Source organism: Dendroctonus ponderosae, unplaced genomic scaffold (assembly GCF_020466585.1).
Source record: "Dendroctonus ponderosae isolate FM_Combo_2020 unplaced genomic scaffold, Dpon_F_20191213v2 Dpon_F_20191213_6, whole genome shotgun sequence".
NCBI lineage: Eukaryota > Metazoa > Arthropoda > Insecta > Coleoptera > Curculionidae > Dendroctonus > Dendroctonus ponderosae.
Genome location: NW_026018814.1, coordinates 4,468,941 through 4,495,830, shown reverse-complemented (window position 1 = coordinate 4,495,830; position 26,890 = coordinate 4,468,941). Strand labels below are relative to the sequence as shown.

Sequence of the window (26,890 nt, the reverse complement as noted above, 5' to 3'; positions counted from 1 at the left end):
CATATCAGCGAGTTGTTTGATCTTTGGTGATGGCGGCCTTCGAAGGTCGTTCTATGGTCGTTCTTTCGCCTTTCGGCTGGAGCTCCAGTTGCTCAACCGCGTGTTTATTTTCGACCACGTCCATTCGGCGCCCAACCCTGACGTAACCGATCGTCGTCGACCCTGAGCGACGCCGCAGCCACCGTCGACCGATTTATTCACTTGTTTTGGTACTTTTTCCACTGGCATGCGCCACCTTGGATCCGCTGACTGGAATTTTTGTAATTAACATTCTTAACCTCGATTGGTATGTGCTCATGTCCATCAACCGAAAATAATACTCATGCTCCATTGCGAATGTGTTATGGATTATCGCCAATTTTTGCGGATGTTTTTTTCTGCAGCTTTTTCAAATTTATGCTTTAAATCTTTCTTTGGCGGATGGGGTTCAGACACTTAGGTGCTAGATTATGCCAAAATTTCATGATTTCCGTCCCGTTTTTGCTCATTTCTCAGAAGCCAAATGRGGAAGAACGCTATTTTTACATCATTTCAGAGAGAACTAAATGGTCTTTTTATAAAGTGAACCATCGATAWGGAAATTTTGGCAGTTTTCTCARAAAAGTCTTGCTTTCAAGAAGTTTCCAATTTGCGCGTTTTTTGAGTTGCAAAATCGACTCAAACATGACGCTGCTCTTTAAGAAATTTCTCAAGAACCATTTGAGTCACAACATTAGTTTTGGCATCGTTGAATAGAGAATTGAAAATTCGATTCAGTCATCACAGCATGAGTGAGGAAATGCGAATAGTTTTGWCCCACMAGGCGAAATTTGAAAATCAGACACTTAGTTGCAAGATTTTCAGATTTGCGTGTTTTTTGAGTTGCGAAATCGACTCAAACATGAYGCTGCTMTTTTAGAAATTTCTCARGAACGATTTGAGCCACATAATTCGTTTTGGCATCGTTGCATAGAGAATTGAAAATTCGATTAAGTCATAACAACATGAGTGAGGAAATTCGAATGGTTTTGACCCAGAAGGCGAAATTTCAATATCAGACACTTAGTTGCAAGATTTTGCCAAAATTTAATGTTTTGCGTTCCGTTTTTGCGCATTTCTCGGAAGCCAAATGAGGAAGATCCCTTATTTTTATGTCATTTCAGAGAGAACTAAATGGTCTTTTTAGAAATTGAACTATCGAGAAGGAAATATTGGCAGTTTTCTCAAAAAACTCTTGATTTCAAGATGTTTCCAATTTGCGTGTTTTTTGAGTTGCAAAATCGACTCAAACATGCCGCTGCTCTTTTAGAAGTTTCTCAAGAACCATTTGAGCTACATAATTCGTTTTGGCATCGTTGCATAGAGAAATGAACATTCGATTCAGTCATCACAGCATGAGTGAGGAAATGCGAATAGTTTTGACCCACAAGGCAAAATTTAAATATCAGACACTTAGTTGCAAGATTTTTCCAAAATTTCATGTTTTGCGTCGAGTTTTTGCTCATTTCTCGGAAGCCAAATGAGGAAAAACCCTCATTTTTACATGATTTCAGAAAGAACTAAATGGACGTTTTAGAAATTGAACTATCGATAAGGAAATATTGGCAGTTGTCTCAAAAAACTCTTGATTTCAAGAAGTTTCATATTTACGTGTTTTTTGATTTGCAAAATCGACTCAAACATCACGCTGCTCTTTTAGAAGTTTCTCAAGAACAATTTGAGCTACATAATTCCTTTTTGACATCGTTGCATAGAGAATTGAAAATTCGATTCAGTCATAACAACATGAACAGAAGGCGAAATTTGAATATCAGAGACTAATGTGCAAGATTATGCCAAAATTTCATGTTTTCCGTTTCCTTTTTGCTCATTTCTCGGAAGCCAAATGAGGAAGAACGCTCATTTTTACATCATTTCAGAGAGAACTAAATGGTCTTTTTAGAAAGTGAACCATGGATAAGTAACTTTTGGCAGTTGTCTGAAAAAGTCTTATTAAAGTTATAAGTAAATTATTAAAAGTTTTAGATTTGCATGCTTTTTTTTTTTAGATGCAATATCGTCTTAAACACTACGCTGCTTTTTTCGAAATTTTTCAAGGACCACTTGAGCCACAGAATTCGTTGAAAATTCGATCAGTCAGAATCGTCATAACAACATGCGTGGGGAAATTCGAGTATTTCTTGACTCAGAAAGCGAAATTTGTCGAAATCCTTCCAAAATACGTCCGGCCTTTCCCTCTTACTTCCATTTTACTTACAATGGTTTTTTGAAAAATCGGAAGAATGGAACAAGGAATTTTAAGCCGCTGGGAATTTGTTTCTTTGTAAGTCTCTTGTGTTGATCTGCTCTGCAGAAGTGAGGAATTATTGAGTGTCTTGGTTCAAAAACTACCAGAACTTTTTATTTAGTAGCTGGAATCAACTATTTTTTTGTTGTTTCAGTTTTTGCAGAATAATCTGATTGAACAAAGCAGAAAATTGCCCTAGAAATAAAACTAAGGAAAAGAGGTAGTAAAAAAATGCATAATTTTAGGTGTACATTTATACGTTTTTATACAATACATTTCGCTCGGATTTTCTATCTACAGAGTGTCGTTTTGAAATTGTGAATAGGATTTTCTAGAAGAGCCAACATTTTAAATCATAAAAATAGATAAAAAGCAATAAAAAATCGGACAGTATTTTTCCAATGCCAATCAGAGTTGAATAAATGTTTTACAAAAAGTTTCTACTGATCTCTTTAATTAGATTTTTTATATAAATATTAAGGCCCATATTTATAAATGATTTAATATGTTATATTTATTTTTCATTTATCCATTCATAGGTTCAAATGAATGAGTCTTCGTTTGAGATTCGTTTATAGTAGATAGAGACTCGCTGAGTTACAATACTTTGAAAAAGTATAAACTAGATTTGATCTTTCTTATATGCAGTTGCAGGCCGCAATTTAATGCCTTTGACATCGTTTTCAAATTCCACTATTTTATTTAGATTTATTTGGCGTCTTTGATGTAAATTGTTATTTGCAGTTTGGATTCGTGTTTTTGTTGCACAATATGAAAAAGCCCTTATGCAGCGCCGTTTAATTATATCTCGCATCTATTAGAAATGCGGCAACAAAAATAACGAGTCGAGTGAATGGTCGATTGATTGATGTATTCAGTGGGGGGCAAGATTATCATAAAACCAAGCAAATTGTGAAGTTTCGCCTGTAATTAAGTCGAAAGAGATCCTTCAATCGCGTTCTGCAAATCTTTGCAAATTTTTATTACAAAACGCACATCTTTTGTCACAAAACACGCGTTAGCCATGATTCCAATTCTTTGGCATTTAATAGTGAGCGATTGCGTTAAGCGTGTAATTGTTGGTGCCCAATGTAAATGAATAGAAAAATGTGGAGTTACAGGTTTCTTTGCTAACTCGTAATAAATATCTTTCAGTAAATGTCAAGATAAGTATTTTTTTCTTTTCATGATTGATTGAGTGGGCGGATTTGGCAATTTGATTTCAAAGAGATAAATGGACGGAGCACCCCCTAAATTACTGGTCTGCTCGAGGATCTCTGATTGCTAAGTAGGACGATTCGTGAAAATCGAAGATAACATCTACGGTTTAATTCGAAAAGGGATCATTCGGCTTTTTACATTACACTGATTGATTCACAACACCGCTTCTTTAAAGTGCTTAATTGAGATTGATTTTCTTTGATGCTTCTCTGATGGAGTCATACTTTTTTTAGGCCGAGTGACTTGGAACAACTAGAAAAAGTGTCAAGTTTCAACGCTAATCTGTTATGTGTTCCAATTACTGTTAAAAGCATGCACATATTTCTGAAAATTTGTCTTTGTCTGATCACAAACGGTTTGTGCTCCCTCTTCGTTGAACCATAAAAGTTGGATTAATGAGATTTTAGAATCGATCTGAAATGACGATTTTCTTCCAAAAAGTTATTATTATATCGTAGTATCCATGTAAAGATTAAAAGTTGATGTTCAAATTTCGTGATTATTTGCGATCCATTCAGGATGATCCAAGAATTGATTGAAGGATTTTGAGCCCGTCTTCCAATCAATTACAATGTGTCTTCCATTACCACTTTTTACGCTACTCAATTTATTGTCTACAAAATCTACATGAGAGTGCAAAGATTATCGAGCATCATTCCCAGGAATGTTGTTGATATTTAAGAAACATATTGAAACGTAATGTGCCGAAAAGTCATTCAAAATTACCTCAAAAGGATTGAGGAGGAGGACGTAGGAGGTCCCGTGGAGGACATTTCAATTATATTGTTTTTCACGGATAATGGCAAGGTTTAATCTTTATATTGAATTAAAATTTTCGTCTCCACCTGAATATTTTGTGTTTTTTTTACTTTACTTTCCCAAGCATTAAATGGATAACCCTGTGTTTGAAACTAGCAAGCTTGTATCATCAGCATAGTTGGTGATTCGAGGACTATTTTCCAGTTTAGCGAATTTCATATATTGTTGTCTTGCTCGAAAGCTTAAGTTAGCTGGGGCTCCATTCATTGAGAAGGATATTTTGATTATCGGACAACTGGAAACTCTTTGGAAACAATTGGGCTTCTTTAATGTTTTCCAAATTGTTGCTGTTGCCGCTCGCGACTATTTGCAATATTATAGAACTAGTCAGGCGTCTGTATAGTTTATCCTGTACCTTTCTTCTTCATTGTCTGTTCAACTCTTCTATTGTGAGTCGTTCATTCATTAGTTTGGACATTAAAATCGTCATGTAGGCTACCATTTAAGCAATCACATATGAATAAAGAACATGGACAGTTATAATTTGCTGGCTTTTCATCAGCGTCTAGACTCTTTTTAAATTAATATACATACAATTTCGTTACATATGCGATCTGACATCCATTCGCAAACCAGGAATTATTGCTGTGTCTGGTGAAGAATTCCTTTGGTAACATGATCGCCGGTCAATTATTCTTGATCTTTGCTTTTTCCACTTTCTCCGAATTGGCCTGAGGATGCTGCAGGCCTTGAAATACCTTGATGGAAACAATGTTGCCAATAAATCGCTCAAAACGTTGTCTTCACAAATGTGTAATAGTATTTCAGTACATTTTTTAAATCAATTTTCTATTTACGGTTTTTGTATATTGTTCTTAATTGTTCAATGTTGCCAATGAATGGCTCAAGACTATGTAATATTTCAGTATATTTTTAATATCAAGCTTATATTTACTGTTTATTACGTATATGGTTCTTAATTCGAGCAGCATTTTGTAACTACAAGAGTGATATTTTCAGTCTTGAGTTATTTTACATTTTGGTTTTTTCTGTTTCAGCATGATACCTATTGTACTGCTATTGTTAACTCATTAATCTCTAGTTTTTTATTCGGCAAACTGGTAATACTTTTGGATTCTTATGTGTATCTGTTGATTTATACACATTTTTGCGTCAGCTGCTTAAGCCAACTATTTCTTGTACATTGTTCTCATTAAACGTGCTGAACTTTTAGTGCATTTATTAAGGTTTTTGATTTTTATCCGAGAACGATCGAAACGAATGATTTAATTATTCTAGAAGCCTTGCTATATCTAATATTGTCACGACTGCCTAGTTTAAATAATGCGACTTTCACTAAACAAGTACCAACTGATGAAACACTTATTACTTCAATTGTGCTGACTATCAAAGCACTTAAAATTCACGATTCGATAACTTTGGCAAAAATGTAGACCCTTTCTCGAATATTTCGGGTTCTGAAAATATCATTTTTCACTTAATATGATTTTACAATTGAACCAGTTTTTTTCAGTTTAGAAGCAAACATTACAACAATTGGAATATGTTTGGAACGTTTATATTTTAATATATTTGCAAGAAAGTCAGAGTGGACAGGGATCATTCTCAATAGTGCATTCACGATGTTAAGCTTTACAACGGCAGATTGATTGAATCGTCAGAAGTGTGGCACCTGTGTAAACTTTATAGCATTTTTTAAGGCAAGTAGCAATTTTCTTTCATGACTGGTAACTGCTCTTACGTAAGAGTTTTGCAATCTCGAGACGATCTCGATAATCGCGGTCAATTATTGTCTGAAGAGGTTGTCTATTGACATAGACGTAACTGACCATGTCTACACAAAATTAAATACACATATTTTATGGTAAAACAGTAAAATTTATGCTCCAATCTTATCTATTTGATTTATGATGCTATCGAGAGAGTAAAGGAAAATCTAATAAAAATACATTTGGAAACAATCCTTCAATTATTAAATGTTTATTTCATTGAATTGTAGAATTTTGGTATTTTGTGGAAATGTGCGTGAAATTGGGGTTTAAAAGTTGGTTCTTCTGTAAATAATGAAATATCAGTCCAAGAACAAAATGATATACCAATATACTTTTATTGTCTAAAGAACCTTCAAAAACTGCTTAAAAGAATGGCACTAACTTGCAATCACCCCATAAAATGCTGTAAATGTAAATTCCAATTTTTTGCTTCAAAAGCATTAGTGTTTATTGAAATAGTTATCTAAACAATGCAATGAATTGCTGATAAATTACCAGCTCCATTAGCTTTGAAAAGCCCGGAAGTAAGCTGACAGGAATAATTATGTATTTACTTCTCTTTCTTCTGTTCTTACAAGGGAATTTATCAATCAAAATTTTGTTGCTGTGTCATATTGCCATTTTTATTAGAATAATTCGCTGTAAAGGTCAATACATTGGCTACCATTAGAATGATAATATTTGTTGTTTAGATGGGAGTTTCATCATCACTGTAATAACTAACAAGTATAGTTATTGAAAGTATTCATTATTATCTTAAGAGATATTAAATAGTGGGAGTGTTTCCGCGAAACAATTATTGCCATTCTTTCTTAAATGTGTTTGTAACTTCTTTATCTTTAAGAGGCAATGGTTATAATAATGCGTTTTTCAGGGCTACCAACAACGAGACACAATCAAAGCTATTTATATAATTTTATTCATTCCGCATATGGACAAAGATTTGTCGTTTAAATCTCCTCAAAGTCAATTCTCAGGTAAAGGAGCGTAATCAGAAAGTTAAACGTAGCAATAAAGCGAAATCCGGTGTCATAAAAAAGAAATTTATGTAATAAAAATTTTTTTCACAAAAGTGTTGATGCCATTAAATTACGTATTCATGACCATGTTGACCATTAAGCTATGAAATTTTAATATTTATAATTTCGGATTAAGATTTCTGCAAATTCCCCCACGTCTTTTTAATAGTATCATCGTAGAAGGAGTCCACAGAATTTTCGAGTTCTTTTCGAACCATAGCTTCAACAAATTTCAATTACTTTTAATTTTTTAATTTATGTGTATGTACTTCGTTTCTGTACTTCCTCCTAGTTTGGTTTCCTCAAATGCTATTTTTTCTTTGTTTCAATTTGACGATGACGATCAATTTTGTCAGAAAGAAAAACTTTGCTTAGAAGAATATAACAATTTTCTGAATTTCCTAAATTGTTTGTATATAATGTTGATTTAAATTTGACTTTTAAGGGAAGTGGACACTAGCAATAATATGTGGAGCAGTTAGCCTGTAGGTATAAGAGTCTTATCAAAATGGGCGTATTTCTACAGAATATGTTATTTTTTACTATTAGATACATACAGTTATTACATGACTTTCATCACGAAACTCCAAGGTTTGTTATCAAATTTTTCGAGTTTTGTTTTCGAAATTGGTCGCTTTTTTGTTTTCATAAATTAGTGTTTAAAATGTAAAAAAAATACACAACTCTCTAACGTGTTGATCTTTAATTTTGATTCGGAAGATTTTTAGACTTCAAGATCATTAAAGACGTGAAACAATTTGTAGGGAGTTACTCTGTATAATTAAAAATTTATGTTTATATGTTTTAGATTCGTTTTGTTCAATCTATTATATTTTCCTGTTATTTGTTTGTAAAATTGTTAATCATATTTACAATCAATTTTACAACTAGCAGAAATGGTGTTGTTTAGTCGTTTACTTTTTGGCGATTTATTTTGAGTTTCAGATGAAAAGTTAAATTTTTATATTTCATTGAGTTTTATAGATTTTATCTATTCTATTTTTAGTTCAAGAATTACTGTTAAAAAAATATAACCAAATACCCGTCCAAGTAAGTAGTCTCTCTAAAAAACTGTCCGAGTCTCAATAAAACATTCAAATGAAATTTGCAAAATGAAAGGCAACTGTGCTTCGAAGAACCTACAAGAGCTTGAAAACGACGTCGGATTGTAAAATCAAGTTTTTTGAGAAAAACGGTGGTGAGAAGGTACAATAAAGCGCATTTTCAGCTATCACTTAATAACTTCGCAAATTTTTTCAACGGTCTTCCATATGCTTGCTTCGATTAACCCGGTCTTAATCGTTGCTTATGAGTATTTCTTTCAGTATGGACTTTTAATTACTTTTAGCGAAATATTTGCAGCTGAAATCAATCGCTTTTCCATGATATTTAATTCACAGTGTCGTTTCACTTAGTCTACAAATACCCAACGGTACTATAAAATATTACTCGGTATTTTCTTTCAGTTTCTTACTAAATGAACAATTTCTAACATAAACTATGCTCATTACGGCAAGATTTTCAGCTCCAGTGACTACCATCGTTTACACATATGCAATTCGGACTTTCCTGGTTATAAGGAAACATAGATGGCATCATAAATTTATATTAATCGAAACCACTTTTGTTTAACAGCGGCCAACGCATAGGTACATAAAGACATGTAACATGCTATAATAAGAACCATACAGTGTGAAATTTATTAGTTTATAATATAAACTTACATTTACTTGTTGCGCAATAATTTACTAATTCGTTAATTTCAAATGGCCAACCTGCTTAAATGTTGTTTTGGGGAAAGGATAGCAGGAAATATTTATTTGAAACATAAATCATACCGTTTTGATAAAACAAACTAATTTTGTCACATTTTTGCAAAAGGAGAAATGTCTAATTTCATTTGTGTTAGTAAGTAAAAAATCAATCTCCTTTATGGTAAAGTTGTTCAATTTATGGGTTAACCGGATGTTTTCAACTTGAAGTTGTAAAGATTTTTCTCTTAGTTTTTCCACTATCGCTTATATTTAGTGACTAAAATAGCAGAGATAATTCATCAAGTTTTCCCTGCCCTCTGTTTTAGTGCTCTAGTTGCAATTAGTTTGTCTTTATTTGATTTTATTGTAGTCATTGACCAGGTGAATAAATGCGTTTTCTAACTTCGAGCCCAACTGATTAGAATATACTTTAAAAATACTTTGTATTGAAAGCAAAGTTAAAAATGTAGTCATACATCGTTCAGAAGTATGTTACTGCTGCAAACTTCTATCAATGACTCAATTTGTATATCGAATCCATTAAATATTAATCTTCAAATGATTGATATGCGGACTGCTTAATATGTTTAGGCATGAGTAAAACGGAAGTTATTCATTATTTAGTTCCTCAACGCCGATCACCATGTCCAAGGACTTAATATGTTAAGGTTTCATTTTATGTATAAAACAATAAAATTTGAAATTTGCATTTTTAAAACTATTAACGCGTGGTTCGTCTTTTATTTTATTTTCATGGACACTTCAGAACATTCATTAGCATCTAAATTATAATGTTTATTACAGCTGTGAGGGATATCTAAGAACACTTTCAACTGTTTTCGCTGCCCGAAGAAATTAAACGACACAATTTTAAGACATCCAACAAATAGCATCGATAACCTACTTAATATAGAACCAAATTTCCTTGTAAAACTGAGCCTATGTTGGAAAAGGTACAAATTATAATTCTTTTTCTTCAGCTCTTGTGTATTAACTTTAATGTAATTAACACACACATTAAATAATCACATTGCAGCACCACCTGAATAACTGATAATGATCAGCGAATAAAACGTGCTGGAAGGTTTTTATGGATTTTTCGGCTTTTTTAAATTCCTAAAGTGTTAGATAATATCTGATTAAGTAAATGTCTATTGAGCACTTTCTTGCAAAAATTTCTTTATTTCAATACCAATTCCGTAATCATATGGTATCAATTAACTTCATATATTTGCTTTGTTTAGTCTTTATTTTACATAACTATTGTATAAGGTGTGTACCACTTATTAATCATGTTTGGGTTAGTTTGGCTGTGTGCTAAGTCGTTAATTGCGGTGCTTAACCCTAACGAACAAGCGTTTTGTTTGTTCATAATTATTTTATTGTTCTAATAATTGTAATTAAAGGTTAAAAATGAGTTGAAAATTCAGAAAATAAATATGGAACTTTCATAAATATTTTTAACTTTATTTCTCAACTTGTTCGTCAACGTTTTAAGAACACTTTAAGTGAAGCAGTAGAAAATGAGCTTACGCTCACTCAATAAAAAGAACGAAATTGTACAATGCCGTACAGCTTTTGTAAGTTTTCAAAATAACGTTATTCATATCTAAAAGATATAAATCAAATAACTGAAAATATTCTTTCTTCCCAAACGCACAGAACAGAAAACTGAAAATTAAAACTCAAAATAAATTAAATATAAACAAAAAATCATCAAACAGTGAAGGACTGAAGAAGAGCATTTTTATTTCTTGTAAAGTTGTTGGTCGAAAAAAATAATTTTCAAAGAAGCACCAGCTCCAGATGCAGATCCGCCAAATCCACGCAATATTTTGTATTTCCAATCAAACTGTGGAGAAACAGAAAAAACGTGTGTTTGATTAGTTTTTTTATTACGCTCTTCAAACATGTGTATAACAATGTCAGACATTTATAAAGTCCACCCTTCATGTGAAGACTCTCAATAAATCAAATCTTCTACATCAAAAAATGTCGGAAATCCATAGTGTGTTGTTATTACAAGCTAATTTTTTGAGCTTTTGAATCTAAAATATTTTATATTCATGGGAATTACCAGTTTTGTGATAAAATTTTCGATTCTGTGATGGAACTCATGTAGTTAGAGAGAGCATTGATACGTAACCATTATATCATTGCTTTGTAAACTCAATGTAAAAAGTCTATTTTAAAACTCTCAATTTATTATACTTGTCTCTGCTTTTTTATACATTTTTTATATACTTTTCCTTACTCCGAACATATTCCCCATATAATTAGAGGACATCCTGTATTAGACAATTTCTAGAAAATGTACAAATGGATTAAATAAAATTTAATACGGGGTAAATTTTGCAAATTAATTGATATAGAAAATGGTTTGACTCAAAACGGTTTGACGGTGTGACCATGTGAATAATATGCTTGCTAGTACAAGAATGAAGACGTTAATTTTTATGGAATTTTGCAATATTTTAATAATTTTAAATGTAATTTTAAGGTTGTGCCCTCATCTTTGCAACATTCCCATATCTGAAATGATATATAATTTATCGCATAATCTGCAGAATTAAAATAATCAACATATCGCTTACTGAATAATAATCAATTGATCGATTAATTATGATTCACCGCTTGTTCAATAGCACAATCAATGGAATCAAAGTTGTCTGAAATTTCGGTTCAGTGGGTTACCATTACCTTCTATGACACATTAAGCGGTCTGCCCCAATCATTGCCATGACGTAAGTCCATTATTATAACGGAGAAAGTGGTTGTTTTATAAGTTGAAATCATGCCATTGATTTTTGGTTTCGCACATTGAAAGGCTTACGATGTCCAATAATTAATGGGGAAATTGTTACCGATCTGTAAACAAAGGTTTTTCATTTGTTTCTGGATTGTTTTATTGTTTCTGTTGAAATATTTATCGTTTTTTTACATTGGCCAGTGACCAATAAAGAGTCATTCATAATGAATAAGAACTAAGCTGTTTTGAAAATTAGTGGGTTTCAACCTAAAAATAGCCTTAGAAGTCTTGATATTTGTTTTTCAAATCTCATTGTTGTTTTTGTTTTTTTTCAGCCTGGTGGACGCCCGGAGGCCGACTTTACACTGGACGTGCCCCGATCCGAATTGCTCTCCAAACGTCTTCGCGAAGACAAAAAATGGAGATTTCGATGTCGCGTACTCACCTCCTTCCTCGGCCTGGTGTTCTTCCTGCTTTCTGTGATGGCTGTAAGCATGATTCTGACCAGAGGCAAACGAATGTTTGGAAGCATGGTATAGGCACGGATGGATTTCTAGTACAACGAATAATTCAGGATTTTCATAGGTTTTAATTTTAGTCTTTGTGAAAGCGTTTTGAATATGTAAACAGTGTCGCAGCTGCCTGTTAAGGCCGATTATGATTGGTAAGAGTACCTACTTACAAAGACTTTGCACAACGTAATAATGTAAAATCTAATCGACGTTAACTTGCCAATGTGAAGAAACACGGAATATACAGGGTGGTTCGTTTAGAGTGCGCAGTTTCTTAAGTGCGGATGCTGCATACTAACACGCGTTCATCTAGTTTAACATATGTACAAAGGATGTAAGTGTTGCAGATTTACAGGAGTTTTGAGGATGGAATCGCAAATCATCCAAAGTCAAAAAAACATTGAGTATGGCACTGGCAATATTTGTTTGTAGTCAAAACATCTTAAGCTATAAATGAAGCGAAAAATGTACAATTTGTTCTTATTTCTCTTATCAGAATTGCAATTGATGAATTTAGGTCTGCTGTTCTGAATTCCATTCAACGTTTTTACCTCGTTTATGACATTCCTCGAGTTATTCTGGCCGTTTTCAAGCGGCAATTCATGAAAGAAGTTTAGAAGAATTCTCACTCTAAATATGTAAACTTTGTTGAATAGAATTTTTCTCATTCTTCTTTCGCTTGGTTCTAGAGTTTGTCACTAAACTCCTTGAACAGTTTCTGTTCATGCAAGTTATTCTCCATTAATAACAATTTTAAATTATGCTACTTGCGATATTTTAACGTAAATCTCACAATAATACAGGGTGATTTGTACGAGTGGCCAATTTTTGAACTGGTCTAGCTTAATTTGGGCCCAGAGAAAGCAAAATCGGGGATTTTGTTGCCAAAGTTAAACTTCGTAAGTGCAATTATTTTTTTTGCACACTTTAACAGCACAACAGAAATTATTATATACGATTTCCCATAATGAATGGAAGATAGCGAAACACCGATTCCTGGAATAAAAACAACTGAACTTTATGAGAAATTTTACATATATTCAAAAATTATATTATATTTGGAAAATTTATCGTGGGACAACTTGTAGCATCATATACACAACATTGTATACACAACTAAATCAGGGTGTCCCAATGAAGTAGCGCCAACTCCCGATTATAAACGAATTTTTCTAAAAACTTAAGTCTTGATGTCTCATATTTTTTCCTTATTTTTCCAATAATAGTTTATCTGCTAGTGCTTGAATTTGACTGTTTATCGTGCTCTTTATTAAGACTAGTCCGAATTTTGTTTCACAAATTGATCCGTTTCTGTAAAGGCTAAACATTTGTTCACAGGAAAATTCCGTTTAAATCGTACAACTAATTTAACTGATTTTCAAATCTAGCATTTCTCGAAAATTCTTCACTCTTAAAATCGAGAACGAATGTGTATTTTGGTCTTATAGTCAAATTTGATTAGATGTTAAGTTTATATTCATTAAAGCACTTTGAAAAATCGAGATTATTAGTTATTTTCCTTACAGAAACTTATTTAATTTTCCATCTTGATTTTCCATCTTGAATCTTAAAGCAGTAAAAGTAATGTTTGGGAATCATTTACAATCATGCAAATCTATCTGAAAATATTTTCAATCTTATTAGAGGAAATTGTTGTCTAATAAACATGAAAATTGAAAGCAATAAAAACACAATTAGTGCGTTTTTAGTTGCAATATTTCGCATCGGTTTTTGGACAAAAAAGGTATGATCGGAATCGACTACTTCGGAATACGTACTTGGAGATACACTTTGAAACCCTTGTATTGTTATCTTATGAGGCGATTGCTGCGGCACTGTTAACTCATATAATCGATTTATTGTTTTTGTAATGGACAAACTGCCTTATTCCGTTATTGTACTTGTGATGTGATTAACGATTCTGTATAACGAGTGATTAAGTATTTATTATTGAAAATTGTATTTATAATAAATAAATAACATTGATTAATAAATTTACTTTCCGTTCTTAATTTTTTAAAATAAACGTTCGGAAGAGGTATTTCGTTTTCAATATTTGTAACTTTCCATGTCCACTTTGGACGTATTGAGTACAACTATTCTACAAATTTTATCCTATACTTGGGATCAACAAATGCAATACTTATAATACGCTTGCTTCATACTCAAAGTACTAAAAAGTGCACTGGATGAAATTTATAGAAAATGTTTTGTATCGTTGGTTTATAAAATCAAATGGCTAGAAGTAGTCTCTTCAAAAACTATGGCCAAGAGCTTGCAAAAATCGCATCCATATTAAGGCCCCTAAAATGCCGACGTTCGAATTTCACTCTGTAACTGTCCCAATAGCCAAATTTTATTTGATTTTTAATTTCCTTGTAAATTGATATCGTCCGGTTTTACTTTTTTCCATTTTCTCTTCACCAATTTGTCTTGTTTATTCATTCACAAAATACGACACTGTTAGATTTATTTTTGGCTCTACTTCTACTTTCCATAATTTCTAACTGGTTTAAGAAGATGGTTTTGAGATGGTTTTGAGATGGTATGAGACACAATTACACTTTTAATTTTTGCATTGTCACACCATTTATTTTAGGCAATTATTTCAACTTTAAGATTGAAGAATTACTGTATACTGTGATCACCTCATTTTTCTTTAATGTTGTGGTAATTTCTGACTGATAAGGGGAAAGAAAGAACACATTTTTTCCACACAATGTATATAAAATACGATAATTCCCTTCCTGCTTTCAATATATTTACTTATTTTGATCGGTTATTTATGTCTGTGTGATTGTTTAGTTAAAACTAATTTTAAACAAATTTAGTCTATTTTAATTTGTTATTTTCTTTTAATCCCTTTTTTGTGAAAGCGTTTTACAAGATTTTTGAGTATTTTTGACTCTTTTTGCCGGATTTGTTACTCTTCTCACAAGGAACTAAGTGCCTGGCTAAATTTTTCATTCAGGGGTTTATTTTCAGCTTTTAATTATAGACACACACAATATAAGAGAGGTTCATTAAATTGAAAGTTAAAAAATGTGGTTTGTAGAGAATTTGCTTTTCCATTTTTATTTTATTTGACTCGATTATGTTTGAATTTCACGCTACTTCAGTCTCTACTCTACTATTTTTTCAAATATTTTATAGCTTTATTATATTTTCTAAGACTAATTTTTCGATAGTACATTCCCAGCTATTCTGAAATTTTATCGTTTATATTGATCATTATCTCCGTCCCTTCTGATCCCATGTCACTTCTGTTTTTGTTTTTCAATAATATGGTGATTTGTCAGTTTTTAGTTTTTGCATTGCTTTGCTGAATTTGAATTTTGTATTTGCTCATAACCGTCTTTTGTTGATTTTTCTGTTTACACTTCATGCTCCTTCTAGGAACGTTTGAATGTACTTTCGCGATTTCTGTTTCTCTACGCGATTTAATAATTATTCAAGGAGCTACGCGCAGATTTTGTAACTTTTCTTTATCCTCTCTCCAAACTTGATACTGATATTATTCTTTACTTGTATTATAAGTGTTTTTGTATTTTTTTAGGGTTCTTGTTATTGAAAACGAGGTAGAGCTAAATTTGGTTGAGCCTTAAAATATTCAAACTGCTGCAGAAAAAATAAACGTTGCATAAAGGCGAACAGAACGCCAAGAAAGAGAAGAAATGAGGAAAATTTCGCAAATAGGTCCAATAAAATATCATTCTGGCACTAGTAGAATGGTAGAAAACACGGTTTTTGTTTTAAATAATCCAGGATTTAACTACGTTTTCAGTTTTAATATAAAACAGTTTACATTAAAATTTAACAAAAACGTTTTTACATGTTGGAAATGCTGGTTTCTGTTTTCACCCACGCCTATCCAAAATTACACGAATACAACCACATTTTCTGCCATAGAAAATCCGGAAACTTGAAATTTCAGGCCAAAATTCAAAAACAAAACTGGAAAATATTCGTAAAATATATAAATTATTTTTTCCACCTTGTGTATTCAAGATCCAATGTTTTGCTGAGCGTATGTATGTAGATATACCTTGTATATCCAGCTGACATGTTTTGACCACTATTATTTGTTATCAATATTGTGTCGTCGGCATAGCACAAGTTGCTGTCATTCTATACTTTGTCGATTCATACGTTATGAAAATAAAATCTGGACCAAAGCGGTGCAAAACATTTTGTCGAAAAATTGTTCAAAAAAGGGTTTTGGTTATTCTAACACCAAGAAAATAGCATAAAAATGTAGTCTTTATTACTAATAACGATTATTTACAAAACAAAATTTTCAATTGATTGATCACAAAGCATAAAAATAAATTTGGAAAATTATTCAGTGATGTCCATATTGCCCGCTGGATCCACCAGAAGACTGTTGCGATTTGGCGCTGGCAGCTACAACAGCTGCACCAGCTGCTGCGGCATTGCTTTGGGCTTGTTGCGCTGATTCGGCGGCTTTGTAGTAGGCAGCTTCAGTTTCGCTCAGATCATGTACGGCTTCTTGCAGCTGATGAATCAAGGTGGAGAGGCGTTGCTTAGCTTGCGCTACCATAGATTGTTGAGAGGCGGCAACGTTTGCAGCTTCAGCTGCAGCCTTTTCCGCCAGTTGACCTCCACCTAGAAAACGATTTAGATGAGTCAAGAGATAATCGAATTTTCTTCTGATTGTTAAACTGAGTTGGATGTTACTTACTGGCAGCCGAAGCTAGAGCAGCGCTTAGTGTAGCTGCTTGGGATCGGGCTTGTTGTGCGGACTGTTGGGAGATTTGAGCGGACTGTTCGGCTTGATGGTATTGAGAAATTTCACCGCTGAGTCTCTTTTCCGCTTCGGATACTTGTCTCTTTAAGCTGTAGACGATGGCCTGTTTTCCCACCAGAGCGGCTTGAGCAGTTTGGGCGGCCTAAGAAAAATGTGTTCTTTTAAATATTGTCATTTCCTTATATGCAGGTCGTGGGCTTAACTGAACTCAAACCATATCTTTCAGATCATGGTCGAGTAGATTGTTAACATCATTTTCTCTTAAAGTACAAGAATAGTACATAATCTCATCACCTTATATATAGCGTGTTCTTTTACTAATTTAGCAAAACAACTCTGATTTTTTACGGTTCAGATAAAATTTTTATTTCCATTGCACTTTGTAATGCCTACAGATTTTTTAGTTTATTTATTATTGTGTCTACCTCTACTCTAAACAATTATTGTTTTACTTAAGTGGACCGGAAACTGATGTACTCATATTTTACTTTATCCGATTATTGGGAACGCTGAAATTGGTCCAGATTGGAGTTAAAACCAGAATTTCGAAAAATTAGTTGAGAAAAGCGGCTTTCCTATAGCTCCAGATTGTACCAGGATGTTAATAATTTATGTTTAAAAACTCTTAAACTTTTCATATTGTGTTTTCTTTATTTTTCTTTTATGTGTCTTTTTATTTCATATTCCATTTTGATATTGGTTTCGTTTTTAGCAAACTAGGTTTCATTCGTGTCAAACGGATATTTTCAAACCATTCTATCTTTTTCGTAGTAGTAGAAGTAGTCGATAGTTTTTTCTTTAAGAATTGGTAAGTGGTTTTAAGGCATTTGTTGCAAAAAAATTTAAGTGACGCACTGATAAAACTTCTTAAACTCCATAAACATAAAACTAGTTATAGCAAACTCAAAACTTTAAAAAATCTGCGAATAGACGAAAATTTCATTGCTTGCTTGCAGGGGTGTAAAGTTGTGCGATATATATTGTCCTTCTCATTTATTGTCGTTATGTAGTTTTACTTGATTAATCAATTGTGTTCTTTTCTCAATACGTTTATTATATTCTTGTCTGTCTGCACCTTTGATTTCGTTTCTAAATTTTCGTGCGTTTTCTTAAGTTGCCACTTAAGTTAACCGAGTTATTTTTACCTTAACGTTTCCCCATTTTTGTGCTTAATAGAATTGATTTTCATGTGGAGAATATTAAATGATAAAAAGTAGAAGTTCCCTTTCGACTCAGCTTTTTGTTAATGAATAAGCCTGATTTTTCCATAATTTAATTTTTTGTTTCCTCGATATGCTGGAGTTTAATTTTTATTTAAACTCCCAGTAATTCTTCCTTACGCATTGGTAATCATAAGATTTACTAGCTTATTTTGAACGTATTTTGGTGATATGTGAAGAAATAAGACTTAAAAGTGTTCTTTATTTGTTATTATTTCTAATTAGCTGCAAGTGTACATACGTTCCAATTTTTGAAATATTGTCAAGCTCAAATTGTTTGATCCTTGAATTCTTGATAGTCTCCAGAGTATAGATGAGTATTAAATAGGAATATAAAAATTAAAAGTCCCATAAAAGAAAAACTTTTAAGTTGTGTAGGCGCAATAGAATTCTGACTGTTCGCTCTTGAATATTCGGGCAATTTTCACAGATAAAACGTTCCAGTTAATTTAATCTAATAATTTTAGCAGTATGATTTTTGAGCTACATTTTATTAATCGTTAACTCACCCCTTGAGCGGCACTAGCCAAAGTACTCTTGATTCCAAAAGCCGCCTGGCTACCGGCAGTATGTTGAGATTGCACAGCGTTCTTAGCTTGAACAGCCGAAGTATGAGCCAGGCTGGTAAGTTCCGCTCCAGATTCTTCTTTGCCTTCGTCTACAGCCAGATGTTCATGACCTGCAATCATTGAAGAATTCTAAAGATCTTGCAAAAATAAAACAATTTAACAAACTACCTCCTTGATATTCGCCTCCGTATCCGCCGCTGGAAATTTCCTCATAGTGTCCGGATCCTTGTGCTTGTTGTTCAGGAACTACGATACGTACTCTCTGTCTGCCAGCAGAAGACAAAGCCACTAAAATAGAAGAACCCACTTTGAAATTTAGCCATTTCTTTTATAACTAAGTTTTGGAGACTATTTCATTCATTTTTCAATGGTTATAGAAATTATTTGTCTTCTATGCTCTGGTCTTATAACTTGAGACTTATTTCCTTTACAACTCATAATCGTTCACAAATTTCTGGATCAAACACCTCGCTATTGTAAAGTTGCTGTTGGTAAGGAAATAGATGCTTGAGCAATCATTTTTTCCAAAAACGACTTTTGTTTTGATATTTTAATCTCTTTAATCGTTCATTTGAATATAATTTTGTTGCCTATCGACTTCAGTCGATTTGAGACTTCTCATTTACCAATTCAGTGAATTTTGTCTGATTTCATATTTTTCTGTTCAACTTTATTCTCTTCTTAATGCCACCGTTGCGTCAGCTTCTTCCATTATTTAGAATGAACGCAATAAACTCTGCTTACTTTATGATTCCGCCACTTGCTTTGGTCGTTATTTATACCTTCATTTTACGTTCGAAAATTACCGCTATGAAAAATTTTACTTATGAGAGAATAGTAGCAGAAATTAAGACGGTAAAGCATAAAATAAACCGTAAAGATGGATAAATTTAATTTTCTGCGAATGAATAACACGCATATTTTAAGTTTATGATTGCACTGATACATTAGCATTACAAATAAACTAAATATATTTCATTTCGCAATTAACGGTCTACAAACTTTCTCAAACTCTCTGCAGACCGCATCAAGTGCCTGGTATTTTCTAAAAGCAATTCTTGTCTAAACGTTTGTAAAATTAGAAGACAAACATGGGATTAAAGAGCAAGAAAAATAAAACTTAAGAGGAACTAGTTATTCGTCGTTTCTATTTCCCCACTTAATAGAAGCTATCAAAATTAAAAATAAAAACCTTTCCAAATATGCTCAAATATCAATACATTTCTTACAAACCTTATAACAGTCTTTTCTTAAGCTCATTTTAAAAATTAGAGGAAATAGTTAATTTGATTCATTGTGCACTATCTGAACTTGATTGTTCCTGTTTTCGTCGTTAGAGATTAATTGCTCACACATTCTTTAGATCTTCATTATTATTAACGCAACTGTTAAATTCCTAATAAACTATTACTAAACTAATAAGAAAACTAACAATTTTCACAAAGAAAGGAATTATAGCGTAACTACATGTTGAGGTTTGAGGCGAAGTTGAATTCTTTTAAATAAATTTATTTTCTATTTTATATTGTAAAAATATTAATATAAAACCGGCTAAAAATAAAAAAACAGTAAGATAAAATAGATACTGTTAATAAGTGGGGTAAAATTATTGAATCTTCAAATGAATAAATTTGCCTTTTCATTTTTAAATTAATTTTTTACTTAGTTCGAAAAAGCGAGTAAAAATTACATAGTTTTTAATATTCGTTATAACTTGAAACGAGAAACTTACCACAGAGAACAGTAATAACGAAAAACCTGAACATCATGATCTGGAAATAAACACAAAAGTTTTAATTGTAATTTACACATTTTTTTGCATCAGACAGTCTTCAAAGTAACGGTAATTTAATTGTGCAAAATATACATTATTAATAAAGACAGTGCTTTCTGAAAACAAATTAATACATTGATATCAAAAATTGTAAATAAAACATACAAATAACACAAAACACCAAACGCTTAAACACTTGAGATGAGGAACTGAATGGACTTTCAGAGGTATCCGTATGGTTTTATACCTTTTACCAGCTGTGGAACTGGGGGATTGCAATCAGGGAGGCACAAGAAAAAAATTAATTAGTTGTATATCTGCACGTAAACGAGAGTTTAATTTATTTTAATCTTCCAACCGGAAAAAGACAATACCTTAATTGCAGCTCTTCAATTTAATAGGAATATATTGCTTTTCAATCACCAATTATTTAGAATTTCATAGTTATAAATCGGCAAAATATTGGCATTCGATTGCAAGACTTGTACTGTTTGCCGTGTGTAATTTTTTGGCTTCACTTGCTGCTGTTTAGCAATCGAAAATCATTCATCAGGAATTGAGGATGATGCCAAAAATCTAATGCAAATTTGTTACTACTGCTGCACATTTCCCGTAAATTATACTATGAAATAAATTATTTTAACATTAGTTTTCACGCATGTCTTGTCCAAACGTTTCGCTTGCATTGGCGACAATTGTTCTCAATCGCGAGGTGTTAAAGAACGGTTGGAGGATTCTCAACCACTTTGGGCTCATGATCTACTGTCAATTTCTTTGGCTAGAAGGAAATTAGATAAGTTGCACTTATTCACAGGTAGAAAAGTGCGGAATTTTCATTACGTTTTTAAACAGGCTTGTTTTTGCCATAGTGGAAACTTGAGATATTTGACCATTCTACTTCATTACAGTGCAAATATGGGCAAAAAACTCTCGGCTATATGATTAGGTACGTGAATATACAATATATGTAATGCGTGCGAAACGTAATTTCATAATTATATAAAACTCTATGAGAATTTTGATAAAAAAGGGTATTTTCCTGGGTAACTAATTATAACTCGATGCAGAAAAATTAAATGTTTAAAGCGCATAAAATCAAGGATAAATGCACTTTTTGGTATTTCGCGCAGTTCTGTAGCTAATTATATTCATTTTAAAGCCAACTTCATATTGAAATAATTAACAAAAATCAAATTTTTTAACAATGATTTTGCCGTTTTTTAATTGACAAATGTACAACTGAATCTGCTAATTGCATTTGCTGCGTTATAATGTTTAAAAAATTACCAGCCACTAAATACTTTGCTCTAATTGCACCATCTCATAGAATTAAAATGTAAAACTAGAAAAACTGTAGTGTATGGTTTAGTGGCTTTTCGAAGCAACAATACTGATTTGAAGCAGAGATAAAATCAAAAATAATTAGGCTGGCAGACGTTTCAAAAGTGATTAAGCCATCTTATTACGCAAATAATTATTTGGGCAATGGATTTTTCGCATAGAGTGCAAAGTTATTGGGTGGTTCTTAAGTAAAACGCGATTTTTAGTGGAGGAAGTAGTAAAGGAACTGCACGGAACAAAATAAAAAAATTAAAAATGTGCGTGAATTCACCAAATAAAGTTTGACAGTAATGCCCAATGTCGAAAGGCTGAAGAATCGTCGATGTTTAAGAGCATAAATCTTTTAAAGCTAATTTAAAGCTAATTAAAAATAATAAAAATCTAATAAAGCTTTTATAGCATAATATCATCTGAATAACGGTTATAAGCTTTCCGTTAAAGGGTAGTAAAAGCTTTGACCTTCGAGGTTTTTGAAGGAATTTAAAATTTACTTTTACCGTAAATCTTTTTTCCAAAACAATTTAAAATAGCTGATGAGTTACAAGAAATGTATTGACCAGGCTGAAGGAACTAACCGCCTAATAGTTAACGCTAAATTTAAGAAAAACTGAAGAGACTCAGAAATATTTCGCGAACGAATGGAATTAATTAATTGATAGTAGTTGATTTTTTTAAAATTCTAACGTTTCTGAGATGCTCTTTTTAAACATCGATCGATTTTCTAACTCGATTTTGGAGCCAACAAAGAAAATTCTCAACTTGAACGTATTTCTACTGCACTTACACTACATTCACAGCAATACACTTCTTAAGATTTTTTTTGTTTCAGTCCTTGAATGCAAGAAATATATTGGGCGCTTTGAGTACTATATTTTCCTCAAAAGAAAAGAGTAAAACCTTCCTCACTTTTAAGGTGATAAAACCATTATCTTTAATTACGTAGTTAAGTACCAAACCAGCAACTATTTAGAAATTATGGAATGGCCTTGTCCTTTAAAAGCTTCAAAGCAAAGTCCGTAAAATTTCTAGTCGTTCAAGTCAAGATTTTTTACCCCAAAAGTTATTGCAAATATCTAAACAGTCGTAAAAGGCATTCTCGAATCATGTTTCAACACTAAGCTTTCTCAGTAACAGAAATTCGTAGCCTTTGAACATTTGAATAGAAAACCAAATTCCAGCATTTGGGTTTTTATTTTTTTAAATTAGGAATCAAAATTGGAAAATGTACGCAGGCATAGAACTGTGAAATAATTTACCTTTGCCAAAAGGCTCAAGATATTTGATTCAAAGAAATATATTCACAAACCATTTGGAAAGCTGCCCTTTTGCTAACATTGTTGAACCCGAATTTCTAATATCCAAATAGTTAACCGCACAATAAAAACGAATTGAATGTTGAAATGAATTAAATATTGAACCACTAAAAAGTAGATCGAAAATATGAATTTACGTGATATTTAATGTTTAATCATCGGTTTAACCATCAGGTAGCAAAGTATCAGTCAATTTATATTTTGCTTTTTATATTTTATATTTAGTCAAAGTATTTTTTTCTCCACAGCTAAAAATTTCGCAAAATTTAAGAATTAACAAGTGAGTAACTATTTTATTGGTTTATTCAAAATGGGAAATTAGCTCTTCGCAGAGAACTGTTTTTTTCAACAAATTTGGCTTAATGGGAAATTTTTAAGTATAAAAAGATCGTTCAAAACATTTTAATTTATATCTCATAAACAGGTGAAAATATCTAGACATATAAAACGCTTTTGTTGGATAGATGGTTTGAAGACTAAACCTTTCCTAAGTCACTAAATTTGATGATAAATTCACAAGTTAGCATGTTATTATCTAAATACAATTCGTGTTTTGCCATTGATTAAACATTTTCTTAAAAATTTAAAGATTTTCAATAGAACGTAGCCCGAATTGTAATTTCCTTTTCGGGCTTCCATCGAAGTTGATCTACTTTGAAGTAGATTGTTATTTAAGTTTTCGCTCAGAGAGTTTCTGGGAAAAATCAAAGAGAAGCAAACATGTAAATTGGCTGACTCTGTACTCAAACGTACCAAAAGCGTTATAGAAGATCCGATATTACGCCAACATTTAAGCACTAATAACGCTTCCTTCTTTCAATGAAATCATCTGCACGTTCATAGTTTTATATTAATAGAATTGGAGTAATTGGCTATGCGAAAGTATAACATGCAGAACTGTTAGGAAATACGATGAATATGTTTTATATGTTTGCTATGGTTTGCTATGTTTTATGTGTTTAATTGGATTTGGTAGTTTGCATGACGATCGGCAAATAAATTTACAGATAATTTTGATCCGAGTGGTCAAGTGGATGGAATGCACTCATGGAATTAAGTGAATATGTAATTCTTAAAATGCATAATCCAGGCAAGCCTAAATAGTCTCAGCTTTGTCTGATTCCATCGGAATGTTTTATTACTTCCAAGCTGCACATTTAGGTCGATGTTGTGAAACTGTATTTTCAATTAGTCTGTGCAATATTTTTGTAGTTAGTTATAATAAATGTGATTTATTTCATTCGTTTAAGCAATGAAAAAACAAATTTAGGGCGGATATCTAAAACGCATTTTAGACTTCGTCGAAGCCTTCTGCTGTTATCGGTCATTACACCTTCTTCTGGGATATGCAGTAACAAAATGCCGATGTTGGCCTACTGATGATTAATGCTTATTTGCATTAAAACTACTGTTACAACACACAAACTGTTATTATCCACTATTGTATAAATCTCAATTTTTACGCTTCGCTTTACTCAAGTTAATCATTTTGAGCGTATTCGCATCCTTTCGATTCTCGATCCGACACGGAAAAATACCGTATGGATCAATTAACAATTTTTATGTGGTGAAGATAATTGTTAGAAAAGCTTCTTGACTATTAATAGCAGCCGGAATATGTTTATGCGTGATACAGACTATTAGTTTAATTGACATATTAAACAGGGGATTTGCTTTAAGAGAGCCCCAATTTGAAGTAGTGCAATTAGCATTGTGATGAGTGAAATCGATAATGGATCGAACAAATATAGCAAAAAATAATTACATCCCATTAAAAGCTAGAAAAGAGTCAAAGTAATGAAGCAACAAAAATTTGCAATTATTTTGTCGTATTTCAAAAACATCAAAACTTTTAGTAGATGCTGAGAGTCCTCTTAATAATTTTGCCTTGCACTCTTTTGATGGTCCCATTTATAATTGCCTTTTCTATTTAAAACGGATTTAATAATACTAGGAATTGTTTGATACTGATGTGGGATTTATTTAAGATTGCATTCCGATTTATTTTTATAGAAATTAAAATGCGATAAGAAATATCTATTTAATTACCAACTAAACTATTCGTGTATATTTATAGTAATTTATGTGGTAAAAAAGTTTTTATTAAATCAAACTTGCACTAATCGGCTGACCGGGTCATAAATAAATTATAATTATGTATTTATTTATTTTATTTAAATGCACAAATTTTCGTATTTTTCTGCGGTTCGCACTTTCCAGTCATTATTGAAAAATATAGTTGAGAGAAATAACTTTCTAAGGTTTTTTTGAGAAAGAAGATTTGGAAAATTGAGCAGGGGAAACGCTAACTTGTTTAGACTTTTGTAAATTTTATGCAAATGAGTCTAAACGGTTATATTATAGTTGAGGGAGGAAATTTCGAACAATTCATTTAGACTAAATTCTGGTTTTGTTTAATTCGACTAGAAAATGCTTTAAATCCAAATTATTGACCAATTTAGTTTAAATTTGTTGGCGTTATAATTTCAAAGTTTGAATTAAAAGATCTGTTGGTGTGAGAATTTTAAGACGTACATGAACACGACTTTATTTTTTTTAATGGAAAATAATGCGTTATGCCAAAAAAACTTAAAAGCGCTGTTCCGTTTGAAATTGAGGAAGAAATAGGAGAGTAAAATTTGTTTTTTGCCAAATCAGTGCCGCACTATTCTTGCCTTAAATAATATTGAATATTATGCGCCTACAGAGCAACTGGTTCAATAGAAACATGATCATTCTTCGTTTTGGTTTTCGATATATTAGTAATTTTTTATGTTTTTCAAATAAAATACCCTGGTTTTTTCCCATAAGAAATTTCTCTATTAGAACGTTCGATATTTAAATAATTCAAGCATATTTAAAATTTCATGAAAACCCTGCAAATTGGTCAGATTGTTTTTAAAAAACCCCGTAAAATAAGGTACGAGTAACCTTTCTAATGCATTTTTAGTAGAAGCATATTTAGTTATAAATCAATTGAACAAGAAAGTGTTTTCGCCATTTAATAAAAATATTATTGGCTATTTGAAAATTCTGTTGCATTAGTGGGGTTTCTAAGTGAGAATTAAATATAATCCGAAATTCGCCTGCTTAAATAATTTAAGCGGTAAATGTTTATTACATGTTTTGTTGGGCATGCTGATTTAGCAGTTGATGCAATTTTTCCAGTTTTGCTGCCTACTCAGGGTTGAAATAAATCCATTTTACCAGTTTTTATGTATTTTTATTGCTTTAGTACATTTTCCATTTTTAGAACATTTCATACAATTATTTAGTTCTCTAATGATCTTGTTGCAATAAGATTCTGGTACCATCTAGCCGAGTCTTTCCACGTTCGGGTTTTATTAGCACTCTCAAAATCCACACGAATTAAGCCAAACTTGGGTCTGAAAGTAGACCATTTAGAATTTACATGTTCAAAAATTCACTTGGGAAAAGCTGGTTTCTTACTCATAAGACCCCCATTCGAAATTATCCATCAATGACCAAGCTGTGTAACCAAAAACGTTGATATTGTCCAGTTCAATGGCGTCAAGAACACTATTCAAGAAACCCTGGAAGAAAGTTATTTTAAACAATTCTACACATTGATGGAAATAAAATAGCTATCACTATTTCACTTGCATCTTGGACCTTATTTAATACTTTTTTCCACTTAATCGGTATAGATAAGTTCTATATTGTTGAGGCGGATTCATTTGTTACAAATTTCTTTTTGGGTATTTCGCCTCAAAAATTTTTGTCTTTAAAAAAGACAGAATTTTTTCACGTCTTTTATTACAGATTGATAAATAGTGCTCCTATTTCGCAATAAGAACGAATTATTTATCAA

The 26,890-nt window shown here is 32.1% G+C and overlaps 3 protein-coding genes across 3 annotated transcripts in view; 1 reads left to right on the top strand and 2 right to left on the bottom strand.

The window, feature by feature from the left end:
• LOC109540660 overlaps nt 1-14,848 on the top strand; it is a 51,137-nt gene extending 36,289 nt beyond the window's left edge. The window contains exon 9 of the mRNA XM_019909101.2: nt 11,897-14,848. Coding sequence (XP_019764660.2) covers nt 11,897-12,100 — 204 coding nt within the window. The 3' untranslated portion in view covers nt 12,101-14,848. The remainder of the gene's footprint in view (nt 1-11,896) is intronic.
• Nucleotides 14,849-16,322: 1,474 nt separating this feature from the next.
• Nucleotides 16,323-20,614, bottom strand: LOC109540599. The gene is made up of 6 exons (XM_019909022.2): nt 20,570-20,614; nt 20,363-20,402; nt 18,799-18,918; nt 18,571-18,740; nt 16,776-16,983; nt 16,323-16,699 (listed from the first exon to the last, which is right to left on the bottom strand). The coding sequence occupies exons 2-6, from the start codon at nt 20,397-20,399 to the stop codon at nt 16,416-16,418; spliced, it is 819 nt and encodes a 272-aa protein (XP_019764581.1). The 5' UTR covers nt 20,400-20,402; nt 20,570-20,614; the 3' UTR covers nt 16,323-16,415.
• Nucleotides 20,615-26,264: 5,650 nt separating this feature from the next.
• The window catches only part of LOC109540664 (myrosinase 1), a 7,399-nt gene continuing 6,773 nt past the window's right edge, over nt 26,265-26,890 (bottom strand). Inside the window, exons 11-12 of the mRNA XM_019909108.2 lie at nt 26,509-26,612; nt 26,265-26,444 (exon numbers count right to left, since the gene is read on the bottom strand). Coding sequence (XP_019764667.2) covers nt 26,330-26,444; nt 26,509-26,612 — 219 coding nt within the window. The 3' untranslated portion in view covers nt 26,265-26,329. The remainder of the gene's footprint in view (nt 26,445-26,508; nt 26,613-26,890) is intronic.